At 37.9% G+C, this 27,894-nt stretch overlaps 1 protein-coding gene across 1 annotated transcript in view; it reads right to left on the bottom strand.

The window, feature by feature from the left end:
* The window catches only part of SCFD2 (sec1 family domain containing 2), a 293,766-nt gene extending 267,574 nt beyond the window's left edge, over positions 1-26,192 (bottom strand). The window contains exons 1-3 of the mRNA XM_004681296.2: positions 25,239-26,192; positions 20,557-20,725; positions 3,100-3,227 (exon numbers count right to left, since the gene is read on the bottom strand). Of these exons, the coding sequence (XP_004681353.1) occupies positions 3,100-3,227; positions 20,557-20,725; positions 25,239-26,073 (1,132 nt within the window). The 5' untranslated portion in view covers positions 26,074-26,192. The remainder of the gene's footprint in view (positions 1-3,099; positions 3,228-20,556; positions 20,726-25,238) is intronic.
* Between the last annotated feature and the right edge of the window lie 1,702 nt (positions 26,193-27,894).

The following is a 27,894-nucleotide window of genomic DNA, read 5'->3' as shown; positions in this document are numbered from 1 at the left end:
TATTTCTTCTGGGAGTGGTCATTTTGAATCCAAACAAATGGTTTTATTGGAGTCTCTTTGTCTTTACTTTTGGAATATATTTTTCAGGATGAAAACCAGTAGGAAAAATATAATTCAGTTTACAATGTTTCAAAAATCACTTCTGAAACACATGTATTTATTTAGTTAATGGACAATTTAATAACAAGCTCTCTGAAAGAGGGCCTGTGTTTATGTGTACAATAACAAAATGGATTTTTTTCTTTATTTTAGCAACTAAATATTTTTCCTTTAAGAGAATGATGTTTATTTCTTTTTGTGCTCTCTTAGTACTTGATGTTTTAAAGTGAACTTACCTGTACTAAGAGGTTTTATACTTACAAAGTTATTCAAGGTTTCAGTCATGGGATCCTGCTCAATGAATTTAAATACAAAGGAATCATCAATGTAGAACTACATCTCTCTTTTGTACATCAAAAATACTAGAAATCTCTTTCGTAGTCAGAAAAGTTTATACTTGAAGGGATGTGGGAACAGTGCACCATGTAAAGTACATTTCTAAGTGTGAGCTAGATAAAATATCCCAGCCATGTAGGACACCAGAGCATGATTTTCTTTTATGATCAGCTCTAAGATAAGCAGTTTTCAAATACTAGTATTTATCATGTTTAAGGTCTTTTCCATGCCATTCATGGTTATGTATCCATTAGTAGATGAGACACTCCAGAAATTCTGACTAGTGATATGGAGCAGAAGTAGGTAGTTCACACTAGTTATTTTTACTAAATTATGGTTGGCACATGGACAGGGGATGACTCTTTTTGGTCCTTTTTACAACAAAAGTTTGCAAGAACTTATCTATTGTTTTCTTTCTCTTTTTTCTTCTCCCCACTCTCCACTCTGCCTACAAGTTTGGGGATAAGCAAACCATTTTATCTGAAAAATTATTTGGTTGACAGAAAACTTGAACTCCTTGTGGGGCTATCAACTTTTTTCCCTGGCTATAACTTTTTTTTTTTTAAGGGGACACAGCCCTTTAGAAAAGTATGTGAATCTTTCAAGACTCCTTCAGTAAACATAAAAATTGATTTATGCTCTATGATAGCATTATAAGATTATATCACTGAAACTCAATATAAATTAACCTAATCACTAAGACCACTTGTACACTCCTACTCTCCTTGATTCAAAATATGAATTAGCTCTTGTTTCAACATAGTAGTTGATATAGAATTCTTGGACCTATAAATAAACTGCTGATTGCAAAAATGAAACATTAGTCCTAAAAAGAAAGCTAACACCATAAGGCCTTGGCATTAGAATTAGAACAGCTACCATATTTGAGGAAGGCGAAAGGTTCCATATTAAACAATATGTTAAATTATGATATGTTATATAAATTGTGATAGTTGTTTATTATAAAAAATGGTAAGCAAATCTTGAAATCTAATTAATGATATGAATACTTAGGGAGAAATGTACAAGTGTCTGCAATTACTTTAATGGCTGAAGGAACACATAGATGGGCAGATATGGTAAAATCAGAATAATAATAAGGTATTAATGATAGCATCTCAGTTGTGGGTATGGTTCTTACTACAGAGTTCTTTTAACTTGGTAGTATGTTTGGAGTTTAAAAATAATTACAAGTTTTATAAAAAAGAAAACTGAATAAACTCTATTAAGGTGATCATTCTTATCATTAATGTACACCTAGAACTGTGGAAAGAAGGAAAGGGTATGATGGAGGGGAGAAAGAAAGAATGGGAAAGAAAGAAGAAAAATAAAAAGGGAAAAAAGAAAGATAATGGAATTAACAGTCAAACGTCAGGAAGATCTCAAAGTAACAACTTTATAGCTACTCCAAAATAACTCACAGGATTTCAGGCAGTTGTATGGAATTAGTTATTTTATAAATAGCATATTCTGTCTCATCAGACTATCTTGATTTGAATTTCAGCCTCACACTTACCAGATGAATGGCCTTGGATGACTTTAATTTTTTTTTATTCCAGTTTTCCTGTCTAATGGAGATCAAATAAAATAATACACATAAGAGTTTGAAGAAGAACTAAGAGATGGTACTCAATAAATGTTCGTTATCTTCATCTTTCTTACTCTTGTACCACTTATAATGCTCATATGTAGCCATTTAATGTACTAAAAGTCTTTTTTTTCAAATTATGAAATTTCTCCTTCTATATTCTTTTACTTCCAAAATATTTTCTTCTGTTTTAACTGGGTGGTTTCTGTATTCATATAAAGTCAAGAACTCAGGAGAGGAAACCTCAACAAAGAAAGATTATCCCATCCGGTAAGATGTACTAATATTTACTAAATAACTAAAAGAAGATAATGAGAGCAACCTTATTTTTTAAATGGTAAAATAAAATTCTGCAACTTTCTAAAAATAAATTCTACCTATTCACCAAATTGATTACCCATAATTAAATATTTCTGTATTAATTTTATTTTTAAAGCAGAAAAAATAAGTTTGCTCTAAAATCAACCACTAGTTGTGTGGTTCTCTGACATCCCAATCAAAAGTCATTTAAAACTTAAATTCCACTGCAGTCATTGTACAACAAAAAATTCTTTTGTTGTGAAGACAAAGGTAAAAGTGAAAAACTTAAGAATGAGAAAAATGTGGTATGTAACACCTTGGTAAAGCAGGGATAACATTTCTGTCTTCTCAGTTGTTAAGGTGGTTCAGTCATTAATTCAGCAACGATGAAGAGCTTTCATCCACATAAGGAAGAAGGAGGGATAAAGTAAAGAGGGGCTAGGCAGCAGTGGAATCGCATAGAATGAAGGGGAGGTTATCCAGATCAATTTTGACAGCTCTAGATCAACTAAAGGAACGAAAAGAATTACTCTTTGTAAGCAAAAACCACCTTAGTTTCCTATTCCCACAGCTGAATCTAAGAAAAGGGATAACTGCTGCACCCCAAAGGTAGTGTGCACATATTCCTTCCTTACTCTTTCAGTAGCTTGCAAATACTATGATATTTCACCTAGATACCGAGCTTGCTAGGTTGGTTCACTGTTCAAAGGAGGCTGACGTAAAGGTCCTCAAGGCCTGCAGCCACTGTCTGTTCTAAAGGAAGCAGATATGCTTACCCATACTCATCTTGATTGGCAGGTTTTCCCTGCTTGCTGCTTCCACTAGATGTCTCCGGACTTCCATCACTGCCTCTTTGTGCTTGGTGTTCAGTAAGGCTTCCCACAGAGCTTTCGCTGAAGGGTCACTGTAATAAACCATTAAAAAAAGCTTTAGACAGAATTCCTATTGAAACATGGAAATTATTTAAAACAAAATTTTAAATATCTTTGTGAACACTAATATAGTCTTTCCTGCTAGGGAAGTCTAAATATTAGAATTCCAGACTAATTAACCCAATTTTTGATCAGCACAAGATACTGAGACATTAAAGATGGGACAAAACTCAAGCCCAAAAACGGAAGGTAGGGGGTTGGGGAGGAGGGAATGAAAGAAAAGCTATATTATGCTATGAGAAGTGCAGGAAAACAATATTTTTTTGGAGATTTTTCACTAAAAAAGCATTTCAGAGTAAATTCATTATTGCTAGAGTAATATATAAATGTTACACAAGTCAAGATTAAGTGCATATCAAAAAATCATTTATCTGTTACTATAAACATACCAATTTGAGATAATATACATGTCTAAGAAACCCAGGCAATAAACTACAAGAATCCTGTTCCAAATTAATCAATAGAATTCCTTCTGAGTGGGTTTCCTATTAAATGAAAATCAGGAATTAGGCTAAGTAACCATCGCCTTAAGTAGCCCACTTTTGGCCCTAGGTTAGAAGGATGGCACTTACTGAAGCTTTTACAATTAACCATTGATAACTGCCTGGAGCACTGTGTCGTGCAAAGCCTCATCTGGGCTCTCTTCTCCAGCAGCCCTCTGTTTCATCCAACATACCCTGTCCAAACTATAAATGACTCCAGTGTTCCTTCCGGAAGATCCCTGCATGTAGCCAAGTATACACATTTGTAGTAATGTTTTAAAAATGGAATATAAAGAAACAAAGATGACTTTTGTCTCTTTCAACAGACATTTCTCTCTGTTTAAAGCATCACTAATATCCCCAGTTAGCAACAGTTTGAAAATGAATGCATTTTAAAGATTTTTTTAAGTTAAATATACGAAGACAGTAATTTAGCTTTAGAGTTATACGTGGTATAGTAGATCTTTTAGGTCTGAAGTTGATTAGGAATCATGGACTGTTAACATTCCAGGACTCACTTTAAGTCTGGCACATAATCTTTCATTAAGTAGTAACTGTTTTTACTATCATCCATTTTGTCTGAGTGAACTAACACTACTGCTCACATATTCCACTTGTTTTCATTGATCAAAACAGTCATCACTGAACTGCATCTAATAATATATAATTGATTTTAAATTATCCTGTAATCTACATGCCAAACCCTATTCTCAGTGGTTCAGAAAGAAATAAAAACATGGCAGTAGCTTTAAGTAGCTTAAAGTTTGGAAGAGGAAAACAAGTAAGCAAAGAAATTGTCTCAAAAAGTGTAGTAAGAGATTATGATCAATGCTCACTTCAATTTCACTGATTCTTCAGGAATAAAAATAAAAGCCTTGCTATAGGGTAGAGATGTGTAGCTTTAGGAAATTAGAATTTTTCTTAGTAAGACTTTTAAGCAATGACTTCTGTGTTAGCTTCTAAGCTCTTTTATTTAATTATATTGAAATTCTGTAGGCTGCACACAACAAGACATTTTAAAGCTACAACTGTTATTTTATGAGGAGTTCAGATTCTATAAATATTCCAGAGAAACTAGTAAAGTGCATGGACAACATTTGTGGTAGAAAAGAATGTTAAAAGTTATACTAAGTTAAGCATCTTTCTATCTACAGCAGGACACTACCTAGTCCAACACAAACAGATGGAAATCTATTTCTAGTTTTAAGGATATCTAAAGAAGATTTTACAATATGCCTGAGAAAAACACTACAAATTCAAACAAATCTAACTATTTACACCTAACCTAAACCCCTTATGCTCTACTGTAAATCTACGTTACCTCGCCTAGTCTTTTAAATTCAGAAACATCTGGGTAATATCAGGTCCACCCCAAAACCATTTATTTCACTTTTTCATAGTAACTTAAGGAAAAAGAAATATTTAAATGTAAACAAAATATATAGAAAAAGGCTTTCACACAATGTGCTTGATTTTCTTCTAAAATATAATATGGTAATATTTAAAAGTACCAGTGCATTCTATTTTAGAAGTGTTTTAGAATTTACAAAAGAAGTTTTTATATGTCATTTGATCCTCACCTCATGAGCTAACCCATTATTATTGGCCCAACTTATATATCAAATGATTTATACTCAACTTGGAAATGGCAAAACCAGGACTCACTTAACTTACTGGCTTTTGAGCTCAATAATCTTTCTACTATGCCTTGTCATGCTTGTGGTATACCAACTGTCATAGTGAATCAAATATGTAGGATGCCAATTATTTACAAATTTTTATGATTTTCCCCCCAATCCTTAATGCAGCCTCTAATCTTCCTCTAAGTTCACAAGTAGGCTCCCGCAAGACAAGATGAAAAAGAATGAAGTAGATGCACACTAACTCGTCATATAGGTAATGTGCATATTCAATATTTTGCACCTTTCATTTAAACTATATCATACTATTCTTCTTGTAAGTCACCAATAATCATTCAAAATCACCTTGCTACAAATGCCAATTTTGTCCCACTGTTATTCAAGCTTCTTGATATGTTTTACTCTGACTTTTAAATCATGCTATATAAATATCACATAAACTGAAAAAACTGAAGTCTAAAACACTAAAGACTAACATCTAAATTGCCCTGTGATATTATTTTATCTAATTTAGCTCTTATTTGATGTGACGTGCATTTGATATGCATTATACCTTGAGAAGAGCAATAACCTCTTAGCTATTTTAACAGTGATGAAACAGAGACAAAAAAAAGTCACTTGTTGAACACCCATAATAAACATGATTTGTAGCACTGGACAACTCAAAGTGCCGTGGGCTGCTTCTGTGACTTTGAGCAACTCAATTAACATTAGGGACATTACATCTCTTATGAGTATTATTAATGCTCTATTTCCATTTGCTGAGAAGTCAGTATATCATAGGCCACATGACTATATTCTATCACTGAATAACAACACTTCAGAATAAGCATCATTTTCCCATTTCATATGTGAGAAAGTTGCTTCTTAAAAAATGAAGTAATGTGGCCCTCCCTGGTGGTGCAGTGGGTTAAAGCACAGCACTGAGAAGCTAAAGCCACTTCCGCATGAGTTCGATTCCCGCCTGCCCCCGAGGAAACCACATGGCGTGGCAGACCTCTCCTGACCCGCCCGCTGCTCCCCTCAGCAGTGTACTTCGCGGATCTGCCTGTTCTGCTCCCCACTCTGTCTCTGGTGAAGCCTCTCGCCGCCCTGCACCTCTGGCCTGTACCCCAGTTCTGTATGCATAAATAAATAAATCTTAAAAAAAAAAATGAAGTAATGTACCCTAGTCACAAAGTCAATAAACAAGGACTTGAACTCAGATCTCTATGAAATCCAAATCTATTCCCTAACAATGATTCTACACTAGTCTGTAAAATAAAAGGTTTGAACTAAAATACTGATTTTGGATTCCCTAACAAGTGATATTTACATGGTTTCCTTTATTCCTTGATGCTCCAACCATACATGTATGAATAAGATTAACTGAAACACTAAGTAAATATAGGTGAATATCCTGTGCTGTTAATTTACTGTCCCTTTTCTTGTACACAAGTGTAGTGACAGTAAGAAGAAGAGTTAACAAAAGAAATGTTCCTAACAGCTGTTAGAATATAGATGACTTTCTACTCTTTTAATTGTTTATTAAGTCCAGATTTTCAATGAGGTACAGCTTAATTCATTGTAGCTATTGAATACAACTGATTTCCTTCACTAGATTCCTTAGAATATATAATATAAAAAGAATATTTATCCAATTAAAAGATCTATTTTATTATTATGAAATATAATTTCAGTATTGTCAGTAGCTACATAAAATGTCAAATGCACATTTGACATCAGTTTTGATAAAACTGATTCTCTTGTATCCTGAAAGATCGAATATATGGCAACTGACATGTTTGAAAAGAAGACAGGCCAAAAATATACACACAATAACTGCTAGATTAGTTTCTTAAGCCTCAGGAGACTTCTCTACGTGAGGAGATGGTTCTTTTCGTTAATTCCTGGCTCATTATTCACCAAAATTACCCAACTGTGAATGAAATCTTAGAAGCTGCCTTGGTTTGGCATGTATGAAATGTCAAATGCAGTCTGCTGGAAACTAACAGGAAATATTCATCACCAAGTAAAATATAAAGAGAACAACATTAATTTTTCAAAGGTGGCTGACTGTGGAGTCATGGTACTACTTCCATCAGGTGGAAGCATGCAATTAAGTGACTGCGAATGAAATGTGAATGCACATTATTATCTGTGACTAGCTCAGAGAAAGGGCTTCTTCATGGCCTGCACGGGAAGTGAAGCTTATTCATAGGATTTGCAATTAACAGTTACAGTGTTCCAGCAGAAATACCATGATAATAATAAAAACAAACAAACAAACATCTTCAACTGATTTCAAAAGAGCATGAGTCACAGTTTTTCACAGCAGGGAATAATGGTCTCCATCCGTGTGGTGAGCTAATGAGCTCTGAAGGTAGGTTTGCTAATTATTCACAGAGGTTTCAAGAGTCATCTTGCCTCTTGATGACCTTTTAAAACAATTACCTCATCTTTAACTAAATTATTCATTAACCTTCATCTGCATAAAAGAGAAAACAACAAAACACAAAAGGATATTAAAGGAGAACTTTGGGACTGAAAGTTCTTCACTCATCCTTTTCTTCAGAATATAAGACATCCTATGTATGGGCATGCAGGAGACTTCTCTGCATATGGATATGGTTCCCACGGTCATGAGTGGCATCCAGTGCCCTGCCCTCATGGTGCGAGCTATCTAGCAGGCAGGCTACAGCTGGGCATGCTACTGCAGAAGTGACCAAAGCTGAGTATGGGAGCTCTGGAAGAGCAATTTCACCTAAGCTGGCCCGGGTGTCAGGATGGAGGGTGGAAGGTGGCTAAGGATTTGAAAGTGAGGACTTAAAAGGAGTAGAAATTAATATGCTTGAAGAATGAAGTAAGAACAGTCTAGACATGAGTAGTGTCATGGGCAGAGGGCCTCAGAAGAGAACTAATGCCCTTTCAAATAAATGAAAAATTATGAATGGAGTATAAAGATCAACTCTGACAGTGTCCTTAGCTTATGTAAAATCATCCAAGATCTGTTAACCCATATTAGGGATTGAGGACAGTTTTCCAAGGGTTAACGGATGGGTAATCAGCACAGACTGACCTGATCAAATTTGTGTATTTGTGTAATAAAAATATCACTCAGGCCCCATAGTAGAAAAGGGACCTGAGAACTGGGTGAGAGTCTACTGCCATAGTCCAAACAAAATTGATGATGGTTTGAATTACAATTACATCTAAAGCTATAGATCATACTTGTTTGCGTATAACCCTTCCATGCTTCCTCCTACCATTATACTAAAAGCCAACCTCCTCATTTTAAACAACATAATTAAATAATTTGGCACATTATTATATCTACAACTTCATCACTTACCTCCTCGGCTTCAATCATTACACTCTATTAACAAAGACCTAATGGGAAAAGTATATTCCAAACCCAGGTCCTTTGTCGTTGTTAATCCCTTTGCCTAGAGTCCTTTTCCTCCAGATGATCATTGATTGGGCTTCATGAATTCAGCAAATATTACTAAACACCTAAAAAATGCCAGTTCTGTTCTCGGTACGTTCAAGGCTTCCCTCCTGGGCCACAAGGTACTCCCTATTCCAAATCCCTATTTGATTTCACTTATTCAAATAGAATTTAGTTTAATGAACTTGGGGGTGAAAGTGGCAGGACATAGCACAGAAGTACTTTGGCCTTATCAAAATATCAGCAACCTGGGCCCATGGGTGGCACGAAATCCACTAACATCCCATGGGCCACACACTGTGCCAGCTACTGGATGTGCAACAGTGTGCAAGGATGAACAAATCAGATACAGACCTTCTCTCAGAGAGTTTCCAAAGGCCTAGTAGGAGAGAACAGACGTTAAAATAGCAAATAGAAGATAATGTGTTATTATCTAATATAGTATATAAAGGGTGTTATCTATGGAAGCAAAGATAAAGGCAGAGGTGCAGAGAAGGAAAGAGCAAATTGTAGGATGATTAAAAGGTGGGGAGGCCCTCCCTGATGGCACAATGGGTTAGGACACAGTACTGCAAGCTAGTCACAGCTGCTTCAGTGAGGGTTCAATCCCCGTCCCAGAGGTGACCCACATGGCGTGGCAGACCTCTCCTGACATGCCCGCTGCTCCCCTCAGCAGTGTACTTCATAAATCTGCCTGTTCTGCTCCCCACTCTGTCTGTAGTGAATCCTCTCACTGACCTTGTTCTTCTGGCCTGTACCCCAGTTCTGTATGCATAAACAACTAAATCTTAAAAAAAAAAGTGAGGAAATAGGACATTAAGGGCCTGTATGATATTTAATGTAACTGTAGCCAAGCCCATGAGCAGGTAGGAAGGGAGGGATGGAAGAAGGAGGAAGGATAGCAAAAATGAATTCTGGAAAAAATAGCAGGGAGCAGATCAAGGAAGATTTTCTAAAGTCTTATTAGTTTCATTCTTAACTGAACCATCAATAGTTTTGCCTTAACTAGGGCAATGGAGAGCACTAAAGGATTTTGCCAAAGGATGGGAGCATTTGAATCAGATTTACTATTACTTGCACAGTTGAGAACATGTATAAATGACCTTTCTTACAAAAGTAATCTGCCAAAATGGAATTTAAATGCATTCTATTATCAAGCTTTCAATGTATGCAGTTAAAATTTAACTTTTAAATATTAACAAACAAACAAAATATTAACAAAATATTCACATATGAACACAATATCCATTTCTTCTTATTGAGGATTGTTATGTTGCGCTTTGTTCATTTATTTAACAAATACGAGTGCCTTCTACGTACTACGACTTGTTTGTGGGGCTGGAGATACAACAGGACACAATATAAATAGAAAGCCAATGTCCCCATGCATTTCATGTTCTGGATTTTATTTTCTGAACACAAGTAAATCACAAGATAAGAGAAGTGTGAATTGAAGGCTTCCTTAGAAATTAACTAGTTCACTTCTCTTTTAAGAAATAAACTATAGTAGGCTATGAGAGATTAAATTACATCCTTTGTTGATTAAATTCCACTTTTTTAGTGGAAAAGTCACTACACTACAATAATGACCAAAAAGCAAAAAAACAATGACCAAAAAATTTAAAAACTCACATCAACAGTATCAGTCTCTGTTGGTTCAATAATCAAAGGAGTTTGTTTTAATGACTTTTGGTATCCACTGACATATTTGTTATAGAATACCCTCAGCTATGAAATGCACTGCTGGGCATGGTATAATTTGCAATCCATTAGAAACTGTTTACTATATCTTATCCAAGAATCAACATAATGCTAAATTTGAATGACCACAGCTACTCAGCTGCTTACATTCAGTCAAACAGTATATATATATATACACCTAATCATTAAAATAACTGTAATTTTTTATTTTGTTGTCTTCGATTATGTATACTGAGGTAAATTTGGTTTACATCATTGTACCTGTTTTAGGGGTTATACATTCAAATCTCTACCAATGTATGTTTTCACACTATGCCCAGCACCAAAACCCAATAATCCTCTACCAGGCTCCACTGTATCTCCCTTGCTCCCACCACACCTCTTTTTCCTTCTGGTTGCCTCAGTTTTACACTCAGGTGCCAAGGGTTTGTTATAGGTTTCATTTCCCTCTGACCCTCTGCTTTGTTTTTTATGTGAAACTATCCTGACTTATTTTGATTAGCATAACGTCTCCAGTTACATCCATATTGTAGTAAGTGGCAAAAGATCATCTCTTTAAAAAATGAATGTTAATGGGCCCTCCCTGGTGGTGCAGTGGGTAGAAACACTCCACTAAGAAGCTAAAGCCACTTCCCCATAAGTTCGATTCCCACCTGCCCCTGAGGTGACCACATGGCCCGGCAGACCTCTCCCGCCCACTGCTCCCCTCAGCAGTATATTTCGTCCATCTGCCTGTTCTGCTCCCCACTCTGTCTCTGCTGAAGCCTCTCACCGCCCCTGAGCCTCTGGCCTGTACCCCAGCTCTGTATGCACAAATAAATAGCACAAATAAATAAATCTTAAAAAAAAAAAAGTGAATGTTAAATTGTTAACCTCAAATATCACACTGGAGTACATCTGGGGGATGAAACAGTAGAAAGAAAAAAAAAAAACCCCACAATCGCTGATATGCAACACTTTAGGCAAATGAACTGCTCTGGACCCTCAGTGTCACCAATGCAAAGGAAAACGAGTTTCATTAATTCACTTAGCAAGAATAAAGCACAGTACACATTTAACTTCTATTGTTCTAGCTGGGGAAAAGGTCATTTTAAAAGCATAAATATATGTATTGTCTGTTATGAACGATAAACTAGCCTAAAAATCATGTGAATTGCATGCTTATGGATTTTGGATCCTTCTATATCAGTTTATAGTTAATAGAAAATCTAATAAAAAATCAATCTGTGATTGGTTACAGATTATAAATGTACTAGAATGTCTAACAGAATAGAAATCACAACCACGTGTCAAGAAAACGAAACAAAATCTAGGATAAAACACCATTTATCTTTAAGGTAAACATGTGCACAAAAGTTGTACAATGTCCAAAATAACAGAACAATCTTTAACTAATAGATAATCAAAGTTTCATCTCTTTCCAAAGCATACTCTAGTTCATTATTTCTTCCTTCCCTAGGATGCCTCCATTTACCAAATGAAAGGTCCATGAAACCTCTTCAAAAACAGACCAGAATGTAACATGTAAACTGTTTAACCATCATGTAAAATACCAGAAGATAACTGAACTTCAGCTAGCTCAGTGCAAGTAAACACTTTGTTCCTACTCTCTACCAGCTCATGAATGATAGGAAATACTGTTTTACATATGGCTAAATAAAGTAACTCAATATGAAGATCTTAAATCACTAACACAAATAAATTAGATTACTTAAAAATGAAACACACATTCTTCTGACTGCAGGACATACTCTGAGTTCCTGTAGGTTACTGCCATGACCCATTCCAAAGGCTAGCACTTGCTCCAGTGGGGAACTCGACTCTTGGCTGGATTAGATTTGTGTGTTTTGGCTTGCAGTCAAGACTCAGAAAGTTAGGGATTAGTTCATGTGTCCAGAAATTCTACAATAAAGACTTAGTGACAGTTTTATGGAGGATCTTAGAAGCAAACTCATCTGTTCAATTTACTAGTTCTGTCACTCCACTCCATAAAGAACAGTTATTTCAAAATCAGCATAACCTATTATTCTATTATTATAAAGTGATTCCAGAGCCATCATTCTATTCACTGTGAACAGCTGTTATCTGTACGTACCTATATGTAAAGTCTCAAAGGCACTAAATTAGGAAACTTGATTTTGTTAGAATTATTAGTCTTATTCCATTCTTCACTAAATTTGTGTGTAGGCCTTTGTTTAAGTTGAATATGAGTTTATGTTGCTCTTATTACATACTTTAACTCCTATAAATTTGTTAAGGCATTTGTACCATTTCTCTTGGCACACTGGAAATACAGATTGTGCTGAAGCGCTACTAAGATTACAACTCTTCTTATCGAATAAAATGCACGAGTTCAAAAAATAAAAAAAGAAAGAAATGTACACCATGACCAAGTACAGTTTACTTAGTTTATTCCAAGGATGTAAGGCTGGCTTAATACTGAAAATCTGTCTATATAATCATATAATCTACCATAATAATAGTTTAAAGAAGAAAAAAAGTAAAAGATCATGTCAATTGATAAGGTTTTGACAAAATTCAGTATCTATTTATTATAAAAGACTCTTAATAGAATGCCCCGTGGCTTGCAATTTCCTTTCTTGACTTGAAGATACTGAAAGGGTCTTCTTTTTTTAAGATTTATTTATTTATGCATACAAGAACTGGGGTATAGTTCAAAGGTTCAGGGAGTGAAAGGATTCACTAGAGACAGAATGGGGAGCAGAAAAGGCAGACCTACCAAAACACACTGTTGAGGGGAGCAGGAGGCAGATCAGGTGAGGTTTGTAGTGCTATGTGGATCACCTCCCTGGTGAGGAATCATGCTGCAGTGGCTGAGGATGGCTTCACAGTGCTGTGCTTTAACCTGCTGCACCACCAGGAGGGCCCTCGGAAAGGTCTTTTATCTCCTGCATACTCTTCACCACCCTTATCCCTAGTCACTGTTGGTTCTTACCTTGCTTTACTTGCTTCACTGCTCCAGGGACAGCTCTATACCTGCCTGAGCACTGGTAGGAAGGAACCTCATCCATCCAGCAAGCACCCACAGGCACATAGCAACCTCAGAAATTAGGATCCTCTGAAAGTTAGAAACTATGATGGGCAGGATCCACTGTCTCCCTGAGACCTTTAATCAATTAAGCTGGTAGTTTCACACAAGGACCAACCTGAGAATAGCCAGAATAGTTCTGACCAGGCCCAGTAGTGCAGAAAAGTGGAGAAGACCAGAGCCCAACAGTCAGGGAAGAGACTGGGGCAAGGGAAAGAGACTCCCCCAACCAGGGAAAAGAAGCCATAAAAGGCCTTGTGCTCCAGAGTCCAGTCGCACTGCTCTTGCTTTCCCACTCTGCTCACAGCGTTGTTGGTACCATGTACTTTTTCTCTATTGCTAATTCTTTTTTTTTTTTAATTTACGCATCGAGAACTGGGGTACAGGCCAGAAGTGCATGGGCAATGAGAGCATGCACCAGACATAGAGTGGGGAGCAGAACAGGCAGATCGACGAAGTAGATCTGAGGGGGAGCAGCAGGCGGGTCAGGAGAGGTCTGCTGCACCTTGTGGGTCACCTCCGGGCTGGGAATTGAACTTGCACCGAAGCAGCTGTGGCTAGCTTGCAGTACTGCGCCCTAACCCGTTGCACCACTAGGGAGGGCCTCTGTCTAATTCTATTGCTTATTCCACCTTGGTGCTGTATGAAATTCTTTTCTTATATGACACCAACCCTCAACTTCCACAGTCTGCCAACAATAGCACTTATCTCTGGCTGACATTATATATTCACTTGTTTGTTGTCTGTCTCCCATTAGAATAAGTTCCTTGCGGGCTGCTGAGCTCTTGTATTCATCAAGTTCCTGGCACACTGTAGTCATAAATATTTTTAAATAATTTAATTATAACACTCATTTACATATTTGGAGGGTTCCCGTCCACATTTCCACAATGCTGTCTAACCAAATCAGACATGCTAGATTTTAGACCTTGACTAGTGCAGGCCTCCAAATGCCTTTTTTTCTGTAAATGAACTGGGGTGTAGGCCAAAAGTGCAGAAGGGTAAGAGGATTCACCAGAGACAGTGGGGGACAGAATAAGCAGATTTACTGAAATACACTGCTGAGAGATGCAGCAGATGATAGTTGATACAGGAGAGGTCCATAGGTGGGTTAGCTCCCTGGCTGGGAGTCAACTCAAGCCATAGTGGTGACAGACTGTGACTTAATCAACCCCTAAGCTACCAGGCATTTTTAACTTGCTAAAGTCACCTCATCCTCCTTAATTCTTACGTTCTTCTCCTAGAGTTGCTAAAAAGGCACCAGTCCCTACTGTGTTGAGCTCAGCCATCTGACTACCAGTCATGAGCCCAGTGTGCCACTGTTATTAGAAGTCAGACTAAAAGGAAAGGGTCCCTAGTCAAGAATATCTGCCAATATGAGTGGAGAGAAGCCATAGCCAAAGCAGTTAGACAATCCTGGCAATCTTTTGAATATATTCCACTTACAGTATAAGACTAAGAAGAACCCCAATAGGGCCCTCCCTGGTGGAGCAAAAGGTTAGGACATAGTACTGCAAGATGGCTGCAGCTGCTTCACTGAGCATTCGGTCTCCGGCCCTGGAGGTGACCCACATGGCAAAGTAGATGTCTCCTGGCCCATCCACTGCTTCCCTCAGCAGTGCTTCATTTCTCTGCCTGTTCTGTTCCCCACTCTGTCTCTGGTGAATCCTCTCACCGCCCCTGTACCTCTGGCCGGTACCCCAGTTCTGTATGCATAAATAAATAAATCTTTAAAAAAACAAGATTCATTCATTGCTTTATTCAGTGTACTAGCACCTCTTAAGGGTGCCAGGCATACTTAATATGTTCAAAGCATTTACTATTTAGTAGAGGAGACAGACATATAACAAATACAGTGCAGTATTTTGGTATTTTAATATAAGTTTTAAAAGAAAGAATGGTTCACAGAGGAAAGGAAGGTGATATGGTGGGAGAAACTTTGTGGAAGTTCTAAAATAAAATAAAAGAGTAATTTTCCTTCCTAGGAGTAAAGAATCCCACCTTAAGTTAACTTCAAAAGCACATACTGTTTTTACTTATGTGTAATTTTTCAGTTTTTTTTTTAAGATTTATTTATTTATGCATACAAAACTGCGGCACAGGCCAGGGGTGCAGGAGTGGTGAGAGGATGCACCAGAAACAGAGGAGGGAGCCAACTGACGAAGTACACTGCTGAGGGAAGCTGAAGTCTGGTCAAGAGAGGTCTGCTGCGTCATGTCGGTGACCTCTGGGGCAAGGATCAAACTCATGTGTAAGTGGCTTTAGCTTCTTAGTGCTGTGCTTTAACCTGCTATGCCCAGAGAGGGCCCATTTTCCTTTTTTTTTTTTTTTTTTTTCTGAGTAGGAGATACATTCGCATAGTTGAAAATTTTAAGTGTATATATATATATAATGCCAGCTTTCTCTCTCCTCTATCTTCATTAGCTTTTTAGTGTACCTCTACTACTCAGCATCCCTCTACAGAAGTGACCAACATCATTATACATTTTACAGGTATATTTAATGCACCAAGGTAAATGTGAATATATATTTCCTACCTTTTTACAGTTTTGCTATACTTTACTTATTTTCATTGAAGCATGTCACTAAACTCATTGTTTAGCAGTATATAAACAACTCCCTCATTCTTCAGTCCATTTTGATAACTAAATAGTATCCCATTGTGCGAATATACTATAATTTACTAAGCTGGTAGAAAGTTAAGTGCATTTCCTATCTTGCTATTACAAATCATACATTATCCTATATCCTATATAAAAATAGATTTACGAAGTAAACTCCTGAAAGTAGAATTAATGGATCAATTTTGCTATACTATTTACTAACACAATGAAACTACTATAAGTATTTAATAGAGCCTAGATATTCTCAACCTAATTTCTCCTGGTGCTCTGGTTTGGCTTCACCTTCTCTTATTCTAGCAACCTCCCCCCACTGACATTACCTGTCCAAACAGCATCTACCAGCATGCATTCCATTTATAAATATCTCTTGAATGCCAGGTATTATTGTAGGCATGAGGGACATAGCAGTGAATAAACAAGACAAATATCCTTTCTCTTTTGGAACTTTCTAGTGGGAGTCCTCTCAATAGCTTGCTAGGAGAGGAAAAACAAAATAACACACATTACGAGTATTAGAAAATGATATCTGCTAAGGAGAAGAACAGTAAATAGGGAAGGGGAATATGAAGAGCTATGATGGACAGGAAGGTCCAACTAAGATGGAAGACCTGACGATGGAAGGAATTTGAGTAAGTGCACGTGTGTGGAAAGAGTGATCTAGGCAGATGGCACATCAAGAACAAAAACCTAGCAGCAGGACAGTAAGTGCCCTACTGGAGAGACAAAAAAAGAGGCTGGTGTGGCTGGAAAGGAATAAGGATGAAAGAATAAGAGATGAGGTCACATGGTACATGGTATATTCATTGTCAGGTCCGTGTCTTTGACTCTTGCTGGGAGGCACTGGAACAAGGAGAGGGGAGTGAGAGCTGGACCACGCAGAAGTAGCAACACCAGCAGTGCCGGGTTAGGCCAGAGCCAAAGACACCATGCACAGGCAGAGCAAATGCAGGGTGAGCATCAGGTGAAGGGTTCTTAAGGCAACAAGAGTAATAAATTAGAGAGAGCAGGGCTAGGGGCAAAAACAGAAACTCTTTCCAAGGAAAGGAAACAAAAGAACAAAAAAGATTCTGCTTCCTCATATAAAATATTCCACACAATCCAGAGGCCAATGGATAAGGATTAGAGAGCCAGACCATAACGTCTTTAAGTTCGTGATGTCTCCTTTGTATTGGCAGTAACTTCAATTGTTTTAATTAAAAACAGGCTTTTGTAAAAATTATATTAGCAATAACTTTGATTATCAAGGCCGATATCATAGATAGAGGCTTGCTTTTTTAAGAATTAAATCTGCCATGTAGGCAGATTATCTACTTCAAGAATCCATCAGTTTGGTATTTTAGTGCTAACTTTTTGATCCTCACACTCATTTCATTGAAAAGTTTCTGGGGGTGATGTTGGAGAGGTGGTGGTGGTTGGTATTTTGATGGAAACAGAGTATATGCCAGGAAAGCAGTAATTCATTTCAATTCCTCCTTTGCAGAGAAACTAAAGATGCAATTTCCCAGTCTTCCACGATAACAGTATTTTTCTCCTTCGTATCAATTTAGACCTTCATTTCCTTATAATTTTCTCAGCACTTGCCTCTTTATTTTCTTCTACAGTCTGACTGTCAGTCTCATTATTTTATCAAACCTGCTTCATTAATGTTTCCTTCATTCAGATTCTTCTAGAATTCATGAGAACTTTTGACATTCATGAGAATACTCTCATACTTGGATGGTACTGAAAGCTCATACTTCATGACAAAACTCAATCAGATTCTACTAGGAGGGAAAGGTGCTAATCGAGATGGGAAGCATCAATGAATGTACTTAGTCTTCTGCAGTGCTCACAAGGTGCTCAGAGGCAGAGCTGAGTCCCAGCAGGGGCACAGGAGGAAAGAAATTTTAATTTGAGCCCATATTATTTACGTGAATGCCCTTGTTTCATAAATGAAATGAGGTACAGAAAATCAGGCAGTAAATCCTCTATGAGTGTGAGCTGCGGGTGTTAAAGGGTAACTACTAGTTTTTGCCTCCCCAGAATCCTTCTCCCTTCTTGTGCTAAATGTTCCCATTTTCCTTTGAAGAACCACCCCCTTGCTGTGTTATACGATCTCTACACAATTCTCAATCATTATGAACTGCTCCCAAACCCCTCTGGGTGAAGAGTGGGTACAAGGGCCCAGACAGGCCAGTCTTACCTTTTCCCCTGGAATCTGAATCTTGAGCAGAATGAGTCAAGGTAGCCAACAGATTAAATATCCGATGTCCAGGTCTCACTGAGGATTTTCTTTACTTTTTACCTTCTACGTCCCTGGAATTATGTTGTGCTATCCAAAATCTGATTAACAGTTCTTCCTTTGATTCTGTTAACTATATAATCCCCGCTCATAAATTTATTTTTTCTGAAATGAGCCAAAACTGATTACTGTTGTTGGTTTATGTAGAACAAACAGAACTCCCCAAATGTAATCATGAAGTGATTTTATTTTGACTCTTAATAACTATCCATGAGCCTAACTCTTCCTGGTACCTGCACACATACCACAGACATCCAGACATAGCTCTTAAGTCACAATTCTGGACTCAAACTTTAGCTCTGTCTCCTGCTAACTATGTTTCTTTGCCTCAAATCCTTTACCTGTAAAACAGGCAAATAACAACACCCACATAATTAGATAGGTTATTGCAAAACTGGAATATAGAATACTTGGAAGAATACTCGATGCTTAATCAGCCTGAAAAAATTTGAACAGAGTTAAAGGCCGTGGGGGGGTTTTCTTCCTCACAACTCATCACATCAGGCCCAAACCATTCTTGTTTTCATTAACCTATGTTCAAACTAAGCTAGCCTGCTCACTTTTTCCAAATCCTTTAAGACATAATAATTCAAGTACCACCACTTCCACAAAGCCCACATTGGTCTAAAAAGAACACAGTAACATAATGCCCTTAGGAGTTTTAATCCATAGCAGAAACATGAGTCTGGATTTCATATAATTTCTATTGTTTTTTTAATTGTACCTCTGTGTAAATCATCACTACCCTAACAAGGAAAGTGATCCTTCTAGGCATGGATAAGGATAATGTTTTATATTATTTTCTGTCTTTTATAAATGTGTCTTTCATGTTGCTTAGTACAGAGTAAGGCTCACAGTAAATCAGTAAAAACTGACTTTTGAATGGCCTGCTGAACAGCTAACAGTATTTCCAATCACAATTACTTCTGGGTTTGTAAAATGCCAAGTCCTTAGTATACGTGCAATCACAGTGAGCACATGTCTCCTGCTCTCTTGTGTGTATAAGTGTACAAAAAAGAGATGTGACAGAACTTCCTGTTTTCTTCTCATACTGGGCATCAAATATTATGATCTATCTACAAAAAAGTCACAAGTTCCAGGAGCTGAAAATCAATTCCAAACACGACAGGAAATGCCTAATATACCTGTTAATGTGAAGATTTGAAACTATAATGCCAAAAGGTTTTATTTAAAAAATAAAAATAAAAGAAATAGAGACTTTTAGATACTGCCCCCCTCTTAAAACATTTCCTCCTCCTAAGAATTGCTGAATAGCAAAGTAGACAAGGTAACTATTCTGTCTTTATATTGTTTCTGATGCAGTGTTCTTTTCTTTATAAAACTTGGCAAAGTAGGCCCTTCCTGGTGGCGCAGCGGGTTAAAGCATAGCACTGAGAAGCTAAAGCCACTTCCGCATGAGTTCGATTCCCGCTTGCCCTGTAGGTGACCACATGGCGCGGCAGACCTCTCCTGTGTACTTCGTCGATCTGCCTATTCTGCTCCTGACTCTGTCTCTGGTGAAACCTCTCACCGCCCCTGAGCCTCTGGCCTGTACCCCAGTTCTGTATGCACAAATAAATCTTAAAAAAAAAAACTTGGCAAAATATAAAGTACACCATCTTCTTTCTCAGATTTCTCTAAGCATGTAAAAACAATATAAATAGAAATAAAAACTTCTTCCATTGATGCCCAAGAGCATATCACTTACATGTAAAAAAGATGACACTGTTTCAGAGCCATGTGGCCTGTCTTTAGTTATGTAAAAACGTCAACTGGGACAAAGAAATTGAATAAGCCTAGCTTACCCCATATGAAACTGTCTGTGAAATGGAGACGCATAAATTGACTCACTCAACTGACTCTGGAACAAGTTTATATTTCATCTAAATGACACCTCTATAAAGAAACATACTTTTTGGCTTGGGGTTGTTTAAAAGATATGGTTATTTCAAAGCTATGAAAATAGACTTTTTTCTAAATGCTGTGCACTATGAAGTTTTCAACCAGATGAGCTCTACATGGATTATGTGTATAGTCAAAGTAGGACAGCAGAAACAGCAGAGAGAGAAAAGAATGAGAGAAAAACATGTATCTTACTTGGCTTGTGCAAGACAGCCTGGGGCTACCACATTCTGATTCTCATCCTCAGTGTGGAGAGCTGTGAGGTCCACCATGTTAACCATCACATCATTGGTGTGGCCTGGAAGCTGGGGAAGCACTGAAAAAATCTTCTCTACCAAGCTATCTCCATGATGTCCTACTGCTCCTGTTTAATCAGATAAGAAAAGATAAAAAGAAGGTGGATTAATGATACTTGTAGTAAAGATAATACATTATTAGTTTCTGTGACCAAAGTCAGTAACATAAACCAAAGTCAGTATTTTGCCCTCGGTATCACTAAATGAAGCTCAATTTGTGCCTTAAATGTAGGATTTAATGATCAGTGAAAGATGGCACTGTGTCTGTTCTGATATTCTTAGCACCTATGACACATGGTAGGCGTCAACCAACATTTAATAAATAAGTAAACAACAGCATTTAATAAATATAGCAAACAAAATTGTGTCACAGGATGATATGATCCTGAAATTTCAGAATCATAAAGATTTTACAGTAGAGCTTAGAAACTTGACCAGGGCCCTGCCTGGTGGCACAACAGGTTAAAGTGCAGCACTGTGAGGCTGTCCGCAGCCCCTGCAGCACGAGTTTGATCCCCAGCCAGGGAGCTGACCCACATGTTGTTGGAGACCTCTCCTGACTCACCTGCTGCTCCCCTCAGCAGTGTATTTCAGTCAACCCACCTATTCAACTCCCCACTCTGTCTCTAGAGAGGCCTCTCACTGCCTCTGTACCTCTGGCCTGTACCCCAGTTCTGGTATGCATAAATAAATAAATCTTTAATAAACTTAACCAAGGATAGAAAATCTCCCTTCTGGTAAATCTTATCTTCATAACAGCAGCTGTTTATCTAGTTGACCTTGTACCCAGGATATCTAGAACAGAACTTGGAAACTAGTTGGCTCTCCCTAAATGTTTGCTAGATGAAGGAAAGAATAAATGAGTGAAAAATAACTGTCTGCAACGACAGAAACATTTATAGTTACTTCTGCATACTAGTCACTGTTCTAGAGCTTTGTTTGTACCAGCTCTTTTAACAAATCAACTCATTAATTCAAATTAAAATTCAAGACCAATGACAGTTCATGGTTTCACCCATGAAACCAAGTTATTTCTCCACGATCCATCCTGTTTAGAAATGTCATTCCAACAATGAAGTGGACTCACCACATCTACTTATCTAGAGCCCATCCACTTCAAACCAACTGTTTTGCTTTCTAATGTCTCTACTTCTATCTTTCTATTGCTTCTGTACCACTTTGTATTAGTTAGTTAAACAGAAGGAATAGGTTGGACACAACAAAGCAGAAACCCAAGGAATCATCATCACCATCATCACCTTATCACAAGAGCTAATATTTACTGGAGTTTACATTATACCAGGTATTATTATATACTTGACATTTATTTTCCATTTAATTCTTCCAACAGCTTTAAGAAATAGGCACTATTATGCTTATTCATAGAATGAGTATAGATGATTCAGTTTAAAGTAACTTATTCAAGTAACTTGGACATAACTTGCAAATTACAGAAAAAGAATTCAAATCCAGGAGGTAGATAACTCCAAAAGTCATACATTTAAAAAAAAAAATCAACTCCACAAAAGTGACTTAAGACAGTCAGTGTGCATGCTGCTAAGATGACTATTTATGTTAAAGAAGAGTTTTTATTCTCAGCATTTTACTCATTTTCTAAAAGAAGAATCCGAAGTTATTGTGACAATGAGAGGCCCCAAATGATCAGTCTGTGTTCGGATCATGTAAGTGATACTCCCCTCAGGAGCTTCCACACAAGTGAGCAGACACAGTTATATGTGTTAGGTAGTGCTAAAAACTATGAATATAAAGCAGAAAGGTGGGTGCAAATAGATCATCTCAAAGGAGATAATCAGGGAAGTCTTGTCTGAATAGCAGACATTTGAGCAGAGATCTGAAGAAAGAGAGAAAGCCAAACAGATATCTGAAGAAAGAGTATCCCAAGCTGAGCTGCAAAACATCAAAGGCCCTGAGTTTAGGGCATAACTGACATGGCAAGTGTGGGCACTGATAAACTAAGTAGCAAGGGATATCAGTGAAGACGAGGTGGGAGAGGGATACACAGGCAGGGCATAAAGGACCTTAAAAATAATGGTGGGCCCTCCCTGGTGGCCCAACGGGTTAGGACGTAGCACTGCAAGCCAGCCTCAGCCACTTCAGTACCAGTTGGATCCCGGCCCAGGAGGTGATTCACATGGCACCCGCAGACCTCTCCTGTCTCACCCAATGCTCCCCTCAGCAGTGTACTTCATCGATCTGCCTGTCCTGCTCCCACTGTTTCTGGGGAAGCCTCTCACCACCCCTGCACCTCTGTCCTGTACCCCAGTTCTGTATGTACAAATAAATCCTAAAGAAAAAAAAAACAATGGTAAGGAACTTGGGCTTGACAGCTGATGGAATGGGAGGCCACAGGAGGACTGAGAGTGAGTAAATGACATGTCAGATTTATGCTATGATGGGCTCCAATTTTGGGCTCCCAGATTATGCAGATAATTGATGCATTATTAGTAGGTCATGTACTTCATTAATTTCTTTTATTAGGCCACTGGTGATTGTGACAGAAGTGTCTAGAGAATTTCATAGTTTTTATTAAGCCACTTGTGATCTGTTTTTGTTGTTGTTTTTATGTCTGTGTTTTCTAGCTTTTAATTCCTTAAAGCTACTGGTGAGCTTAACGGAAGTTTCTAGGAGTATTTGTCCTTTATGAGGCCGTTGGTAATACTGACAGAAGATTCTGGGAGAATTAGTTGAAAAGGCCTAATTAATCCACATTAATTTACAAAGGTAAATTTGAGCAGATGATTATAAAGATAGCAAGTATGGACAAGTCTTTCAAGTTTATTATAAAATGAAACTAAAGTTGGAGGACCATGGTAGATCAAGAGAGAAGTTCCAGTCTGCTTGTTTCTTCTGTGGGAAAAAATATTTTAAAACTAGTGATCTAGGAAAGATGGACAGTAGATGAAAGAGGTAACTCTACGAGAAAATGAAGAGAGAAAAGGTCTGGTTTGTACAGGTGAAACAGTTAATATTGCGAAGTATCAGGGCTGGTGCAACTGTTATATGAAGGAAGGAAAGAAAAATTGCCAAACACATATCGCAAGATTGGTAAATTTGATAATGAAAAGATGGGGACATTTTCCATTGGCTTATATTTTCTCAGTGATATAAGTTCAAGAATGCTAAGGTACCAAGAGGGAGATCTGGAAGTTTAAGAAGAAAGTAAAAAATAATTGTGCAGAATGGCAACTTTGTATTTCTAATTGCCCCCATTTTCTAAATTATCCCTGACTGCTTTGTATTAAAGCTGTTAAAAGAGTACAAGTTCTGCTCACCTTGCTTGCGCTACATAGAGAACAGAATCATACAAAGAAGAGATGCTAAAGATATGAAGGGCCTGTCACTATGATGCAAGATGGCCTGGACATTAAGGTTTGCCTGTCTTAAGATTTAGTGGGGGAATGTAAAATATGTGATCTTGATTAATGATAAAACCCTAAGTCACATTTTTGTCACAGAGTAAATTAAGTATAAATTACAGCATATACCATTCATTCAAAGAACTCATTAGGTGCTATCTTTTTCATCCTTTTAAGATTTTTGTAATGTTTCAATTATTAATTATATTTAAATCACAGTGACAGACTGAACACTTGCTTTTTCTAGTGTAATTAAACCTCCATATAAATTTACATATGCATCATTTAGCTATTCTACTTTGTGATCTGAAAATTAATCTTATTAAGGTCCAAAACTCACACACACCTATTTTGGTTTTATAACTTCATTAATTTTCTTTCTAAACTATGGTAATGCTCACCAATGTTAGGTTCCTGATTATTCTCCCTGAACTTGGGATGTAGCTAATTATACTACTAGCAACTTGATAGCTATCACAGTACATGTAGATAACAATAAAGTTGACCTTTGATTATAAATGCATATAATAAAGTGTCAGAAAGTTTGTCCTTATCTATTTTAGGGGCTAATGTTTTCATTATGTGTATTATTAATATATTACAATGAGATTATTTACCCATTCTTCAATTGAATAAAAGATAAATCAATCAACATTTGAAAATATCTCCTGTACTGTTCTTTGATCTAATTTTCTAGTGACATTTAAGTTCTACCTCATTTATTAACACTCATTTTAAGAAATGTAAACTAAATTATTGCTGATAATTTTATGTTTTGTGATATATCTATCCTTCCACTGGGTCATCTGTTAACACCACTCCAGCAAATAAAAACTATCTTGTGAACACTTGTGAATACTGGCATCTGATGTTTCTCAAAGTTTCCCAGTGGGTGTTTCTTCCTGGCAGCATAATTCCATTGAGCAATCTCTAGGGCTAGATGCAGTTATTTAAGAAGACTGCACGTTAAGGCTGTATCTATGTATTACAAGATATTAGAAATTATAATTGCTAATTTGCTAATTCATTTGTCTGTCTTCCCCTGTGGACTACAAATTCTGTGAAAATAGAATTTGTGTGCCTATCTATCTAGTCTCTGTATCCTCAATAACCAGTAATAGGTCAATAAAATATATGCTGAATCGATGAAAGCCATATTATTTTCGTGAGCGGAAATGAAGCCTTCTACAGCAACACCACTTACCTGTGAGATCCAAAGTTCTGTCCACAAAGACTACTGACGCCCTGCCAGTGACGGTTTTCCTCCTGTTCTTGGCAGGAGCATAATTGGCCAGATCTCCAGCGATGATCCGACTGAGGGAACCCACGGCAAAACACTCCTCCTTTACCCCTAAATGTTCACACAGAGAACTGAGGCCTGACACCAGGCATCTGATCTGCAGCAACAGCTCAGAGGTCAGGGCAGGGGCATCCACCTCACCCAGGCTTCCCAGTTTCTTCTTGTCGGGTCGGATACTATTAAGAAGATGCACATCCTGGGGAAGCAATGGAAACAGGGAAGCAAAAGCTGGAGTCAAGGCAAGGTAGGGAGCAACAGGAGCAAGTAACAACGGGGCATGCAGCACCTCGGCGGTGTAGTTCATGTTGCCCATCCACTCACACAGCTTCTCCTCCAGCTGCTCAAATACCGGCAGTCCCTCCATCTCCGCCGCTGCCGCTGCCGGCACGTGGTTAGCCGTGAGGTGGACAGCGTGGCTCACCGCGGTGACCACCACACAATATTGGAAATGACTGCGGCAGATGATGTCCCGCAGAGTCTCCACGGTCCGGCCTTTGAGCAGACAGCTTAGCACAAACACCGCCTTAAACTGCTCCGCTCCGCCACCAGCTGCTGTGGGCTCGAACTCCCGCAGGTGACACGCAGGACCCCCTATCGCCTCCAGGAGCCGGGTGGATCCGCAGCTCCAGTGCAGACTCTCGGCAATAGCGGCGTCCAGGTAGACAATAGCCCGTTTCATTTTGGCCAGCACCTGCTCCCAGCCCTGCTGGGTAAAGGACAGCACGCCTGGGGCGCTCATGTTTGGGAATTCGCAGATCCCGGGCACTCGAACGCAGAAATGTCCCTCAAAAAACACAACTTCCGGGACTTGGGTTTCCCCAAGACTTTGACAGTCAACATAGTACACGTGGTGCCGCCTCTGACTTTTCCAGTGGAGGCGCACGGTGATGACGTTGCAGAAGGTGATTGGCCAGCCAGGACTAGGAAGGACGTACGAACGCTGGGAAGAAGTGGGCGGTGCTCGGTGGCTCCGGGCTACCTGGGAAGTTGTAAAGTTTGGGGAGAGAAGCAACCCTGCATGAAATGGCCGAGCTGCTCCTCCTTGAGAAATCTCAGAAATCATAAAAACTAACCAAAAGTTTTATTTTTTTTTTGGATCTGAACTTCTCTCTGGAAGTATACCCATTTTCCTCATCTAAACTGAAAGCAGCCAGAAATGAAAACAATCAACTGTTATCTGATGTGCTGTGTTATATAGGTTAGTGTACATATGTTGTTGCGTGCAAGCCTGGCAGCAAACTTACCTGGTCTTCTTTCATTTTCTCCATCTTTCTTTGCTCATATCGTTGTCACTAAATCTCTATTTGCTTCAGAAATCCTAGATTCCAGGCCCTTCTCTCCATTTTTGCTGCCATTGCATTAATCCCCCCTCATTACTCACCTGGGAAATCAGAGTGATTTTCTTCATCCTTTCTCATTTTCTATCTCCAATTCGATTTTCTCCCTAATGAACTAAGCTAGCCCTAGCATTTTCTAATTAAAAGCTTTTCTTGAATGTTTTATAGATTTAGTTCATTTACCTATTGTACTTTAAGCACTTATTAAGTATAATTTCTGTGCCAGACTACAAAACAAAATGGCTTATTAAGGACATTTCCTGAACCATGAACCTGGTAAATACCAAAGATTTTGAGTATTCCAAAGATACCTTCCACGAGAGTGTTTTCCTAACTCACCACCACCTTACTATTACTCTGCCCACTTTGCCCCTCAACATGCAAGCTCAGGAAATACCAATAAGTATTTACCATTTCATAGTTAAGTTTGAACACACCTATATTCTTTAATATATCTCTTCTACTAGATTGTACCCTAAACTGCTGGGAACTCCAACTCTAGAGTTAATGGGCAGTCAATAAATGTTTGTTGAATAAATATCCAATTCATATCTGCAAAAAAAAAAAAATAGTCAAGCAAATATTTAAAATATTTACAATATTCCAGATACCATATTGGGCACTGAGGGTATAAAGAGAAATAAGTGACAACTTTGTCTTCTAAAGAATCTGAAATAAAAGTATCCATACGTGTAAAGCAAGTAAATGCAATAAAATGTTACAAAAGCTTAATTTTTCAAAAAGGCAGAAAATAAATTCTGACTGTAAAGGAAAAGGGAAGTGATCAAGAGAAGTTTCATAGAGGACATGAGTATTGAAAGCCTTCAAAGAAAAGCAGGTGTTCACCAGGTGGACAGGATGAGGAGGATGAGGAACATTCTGGCAGTTCAATCAGAGAGAACAGAATGAACAAAGGCAGAGAGACATGAAACCATACTAAAGCAGTTTAGAATAGTTGAAGTATAGCAGTAAAGAAAGGCCCAAGAAGAAATAGGAGCTAAGAACTGGGGACTTTATCAGAGCAAATCTCATTTTCAATTCTACATAGTAGAATTGTAGCCAAGAGGAAACTATTAAACTTGTGCTAAAATGCACGTAACATAAAATTTACCATCTTAACCATGTTTAAGCGTACATTTACTTAGCAGCATTTTCACATTGCTGTAAAAACAATCCCCAGAACTTTTTATTCTTACAAAAATGAAGCTGTATATCCATTAAAA

This window comes from Condylura cristata, unplaced genomic scaffold (assembly GCF_000260355.1).
Source record: "Condylura cristata isolate star-nosed mole 26May11 unplaced genomic scaffold, ConCri1.0 scaffold00012, whole genome shotgun sequence".
Classification (NCBI taxonomy): domain Eukaryota; kingdom Metazoa; phylum Chordata; class Mammalia; order Eulipotyphla; family Talpidae; genus Condylura; species Condylura cristata.
This window is presented reverse-complemented; position numbering and strand designations above follow the sequence as displayed.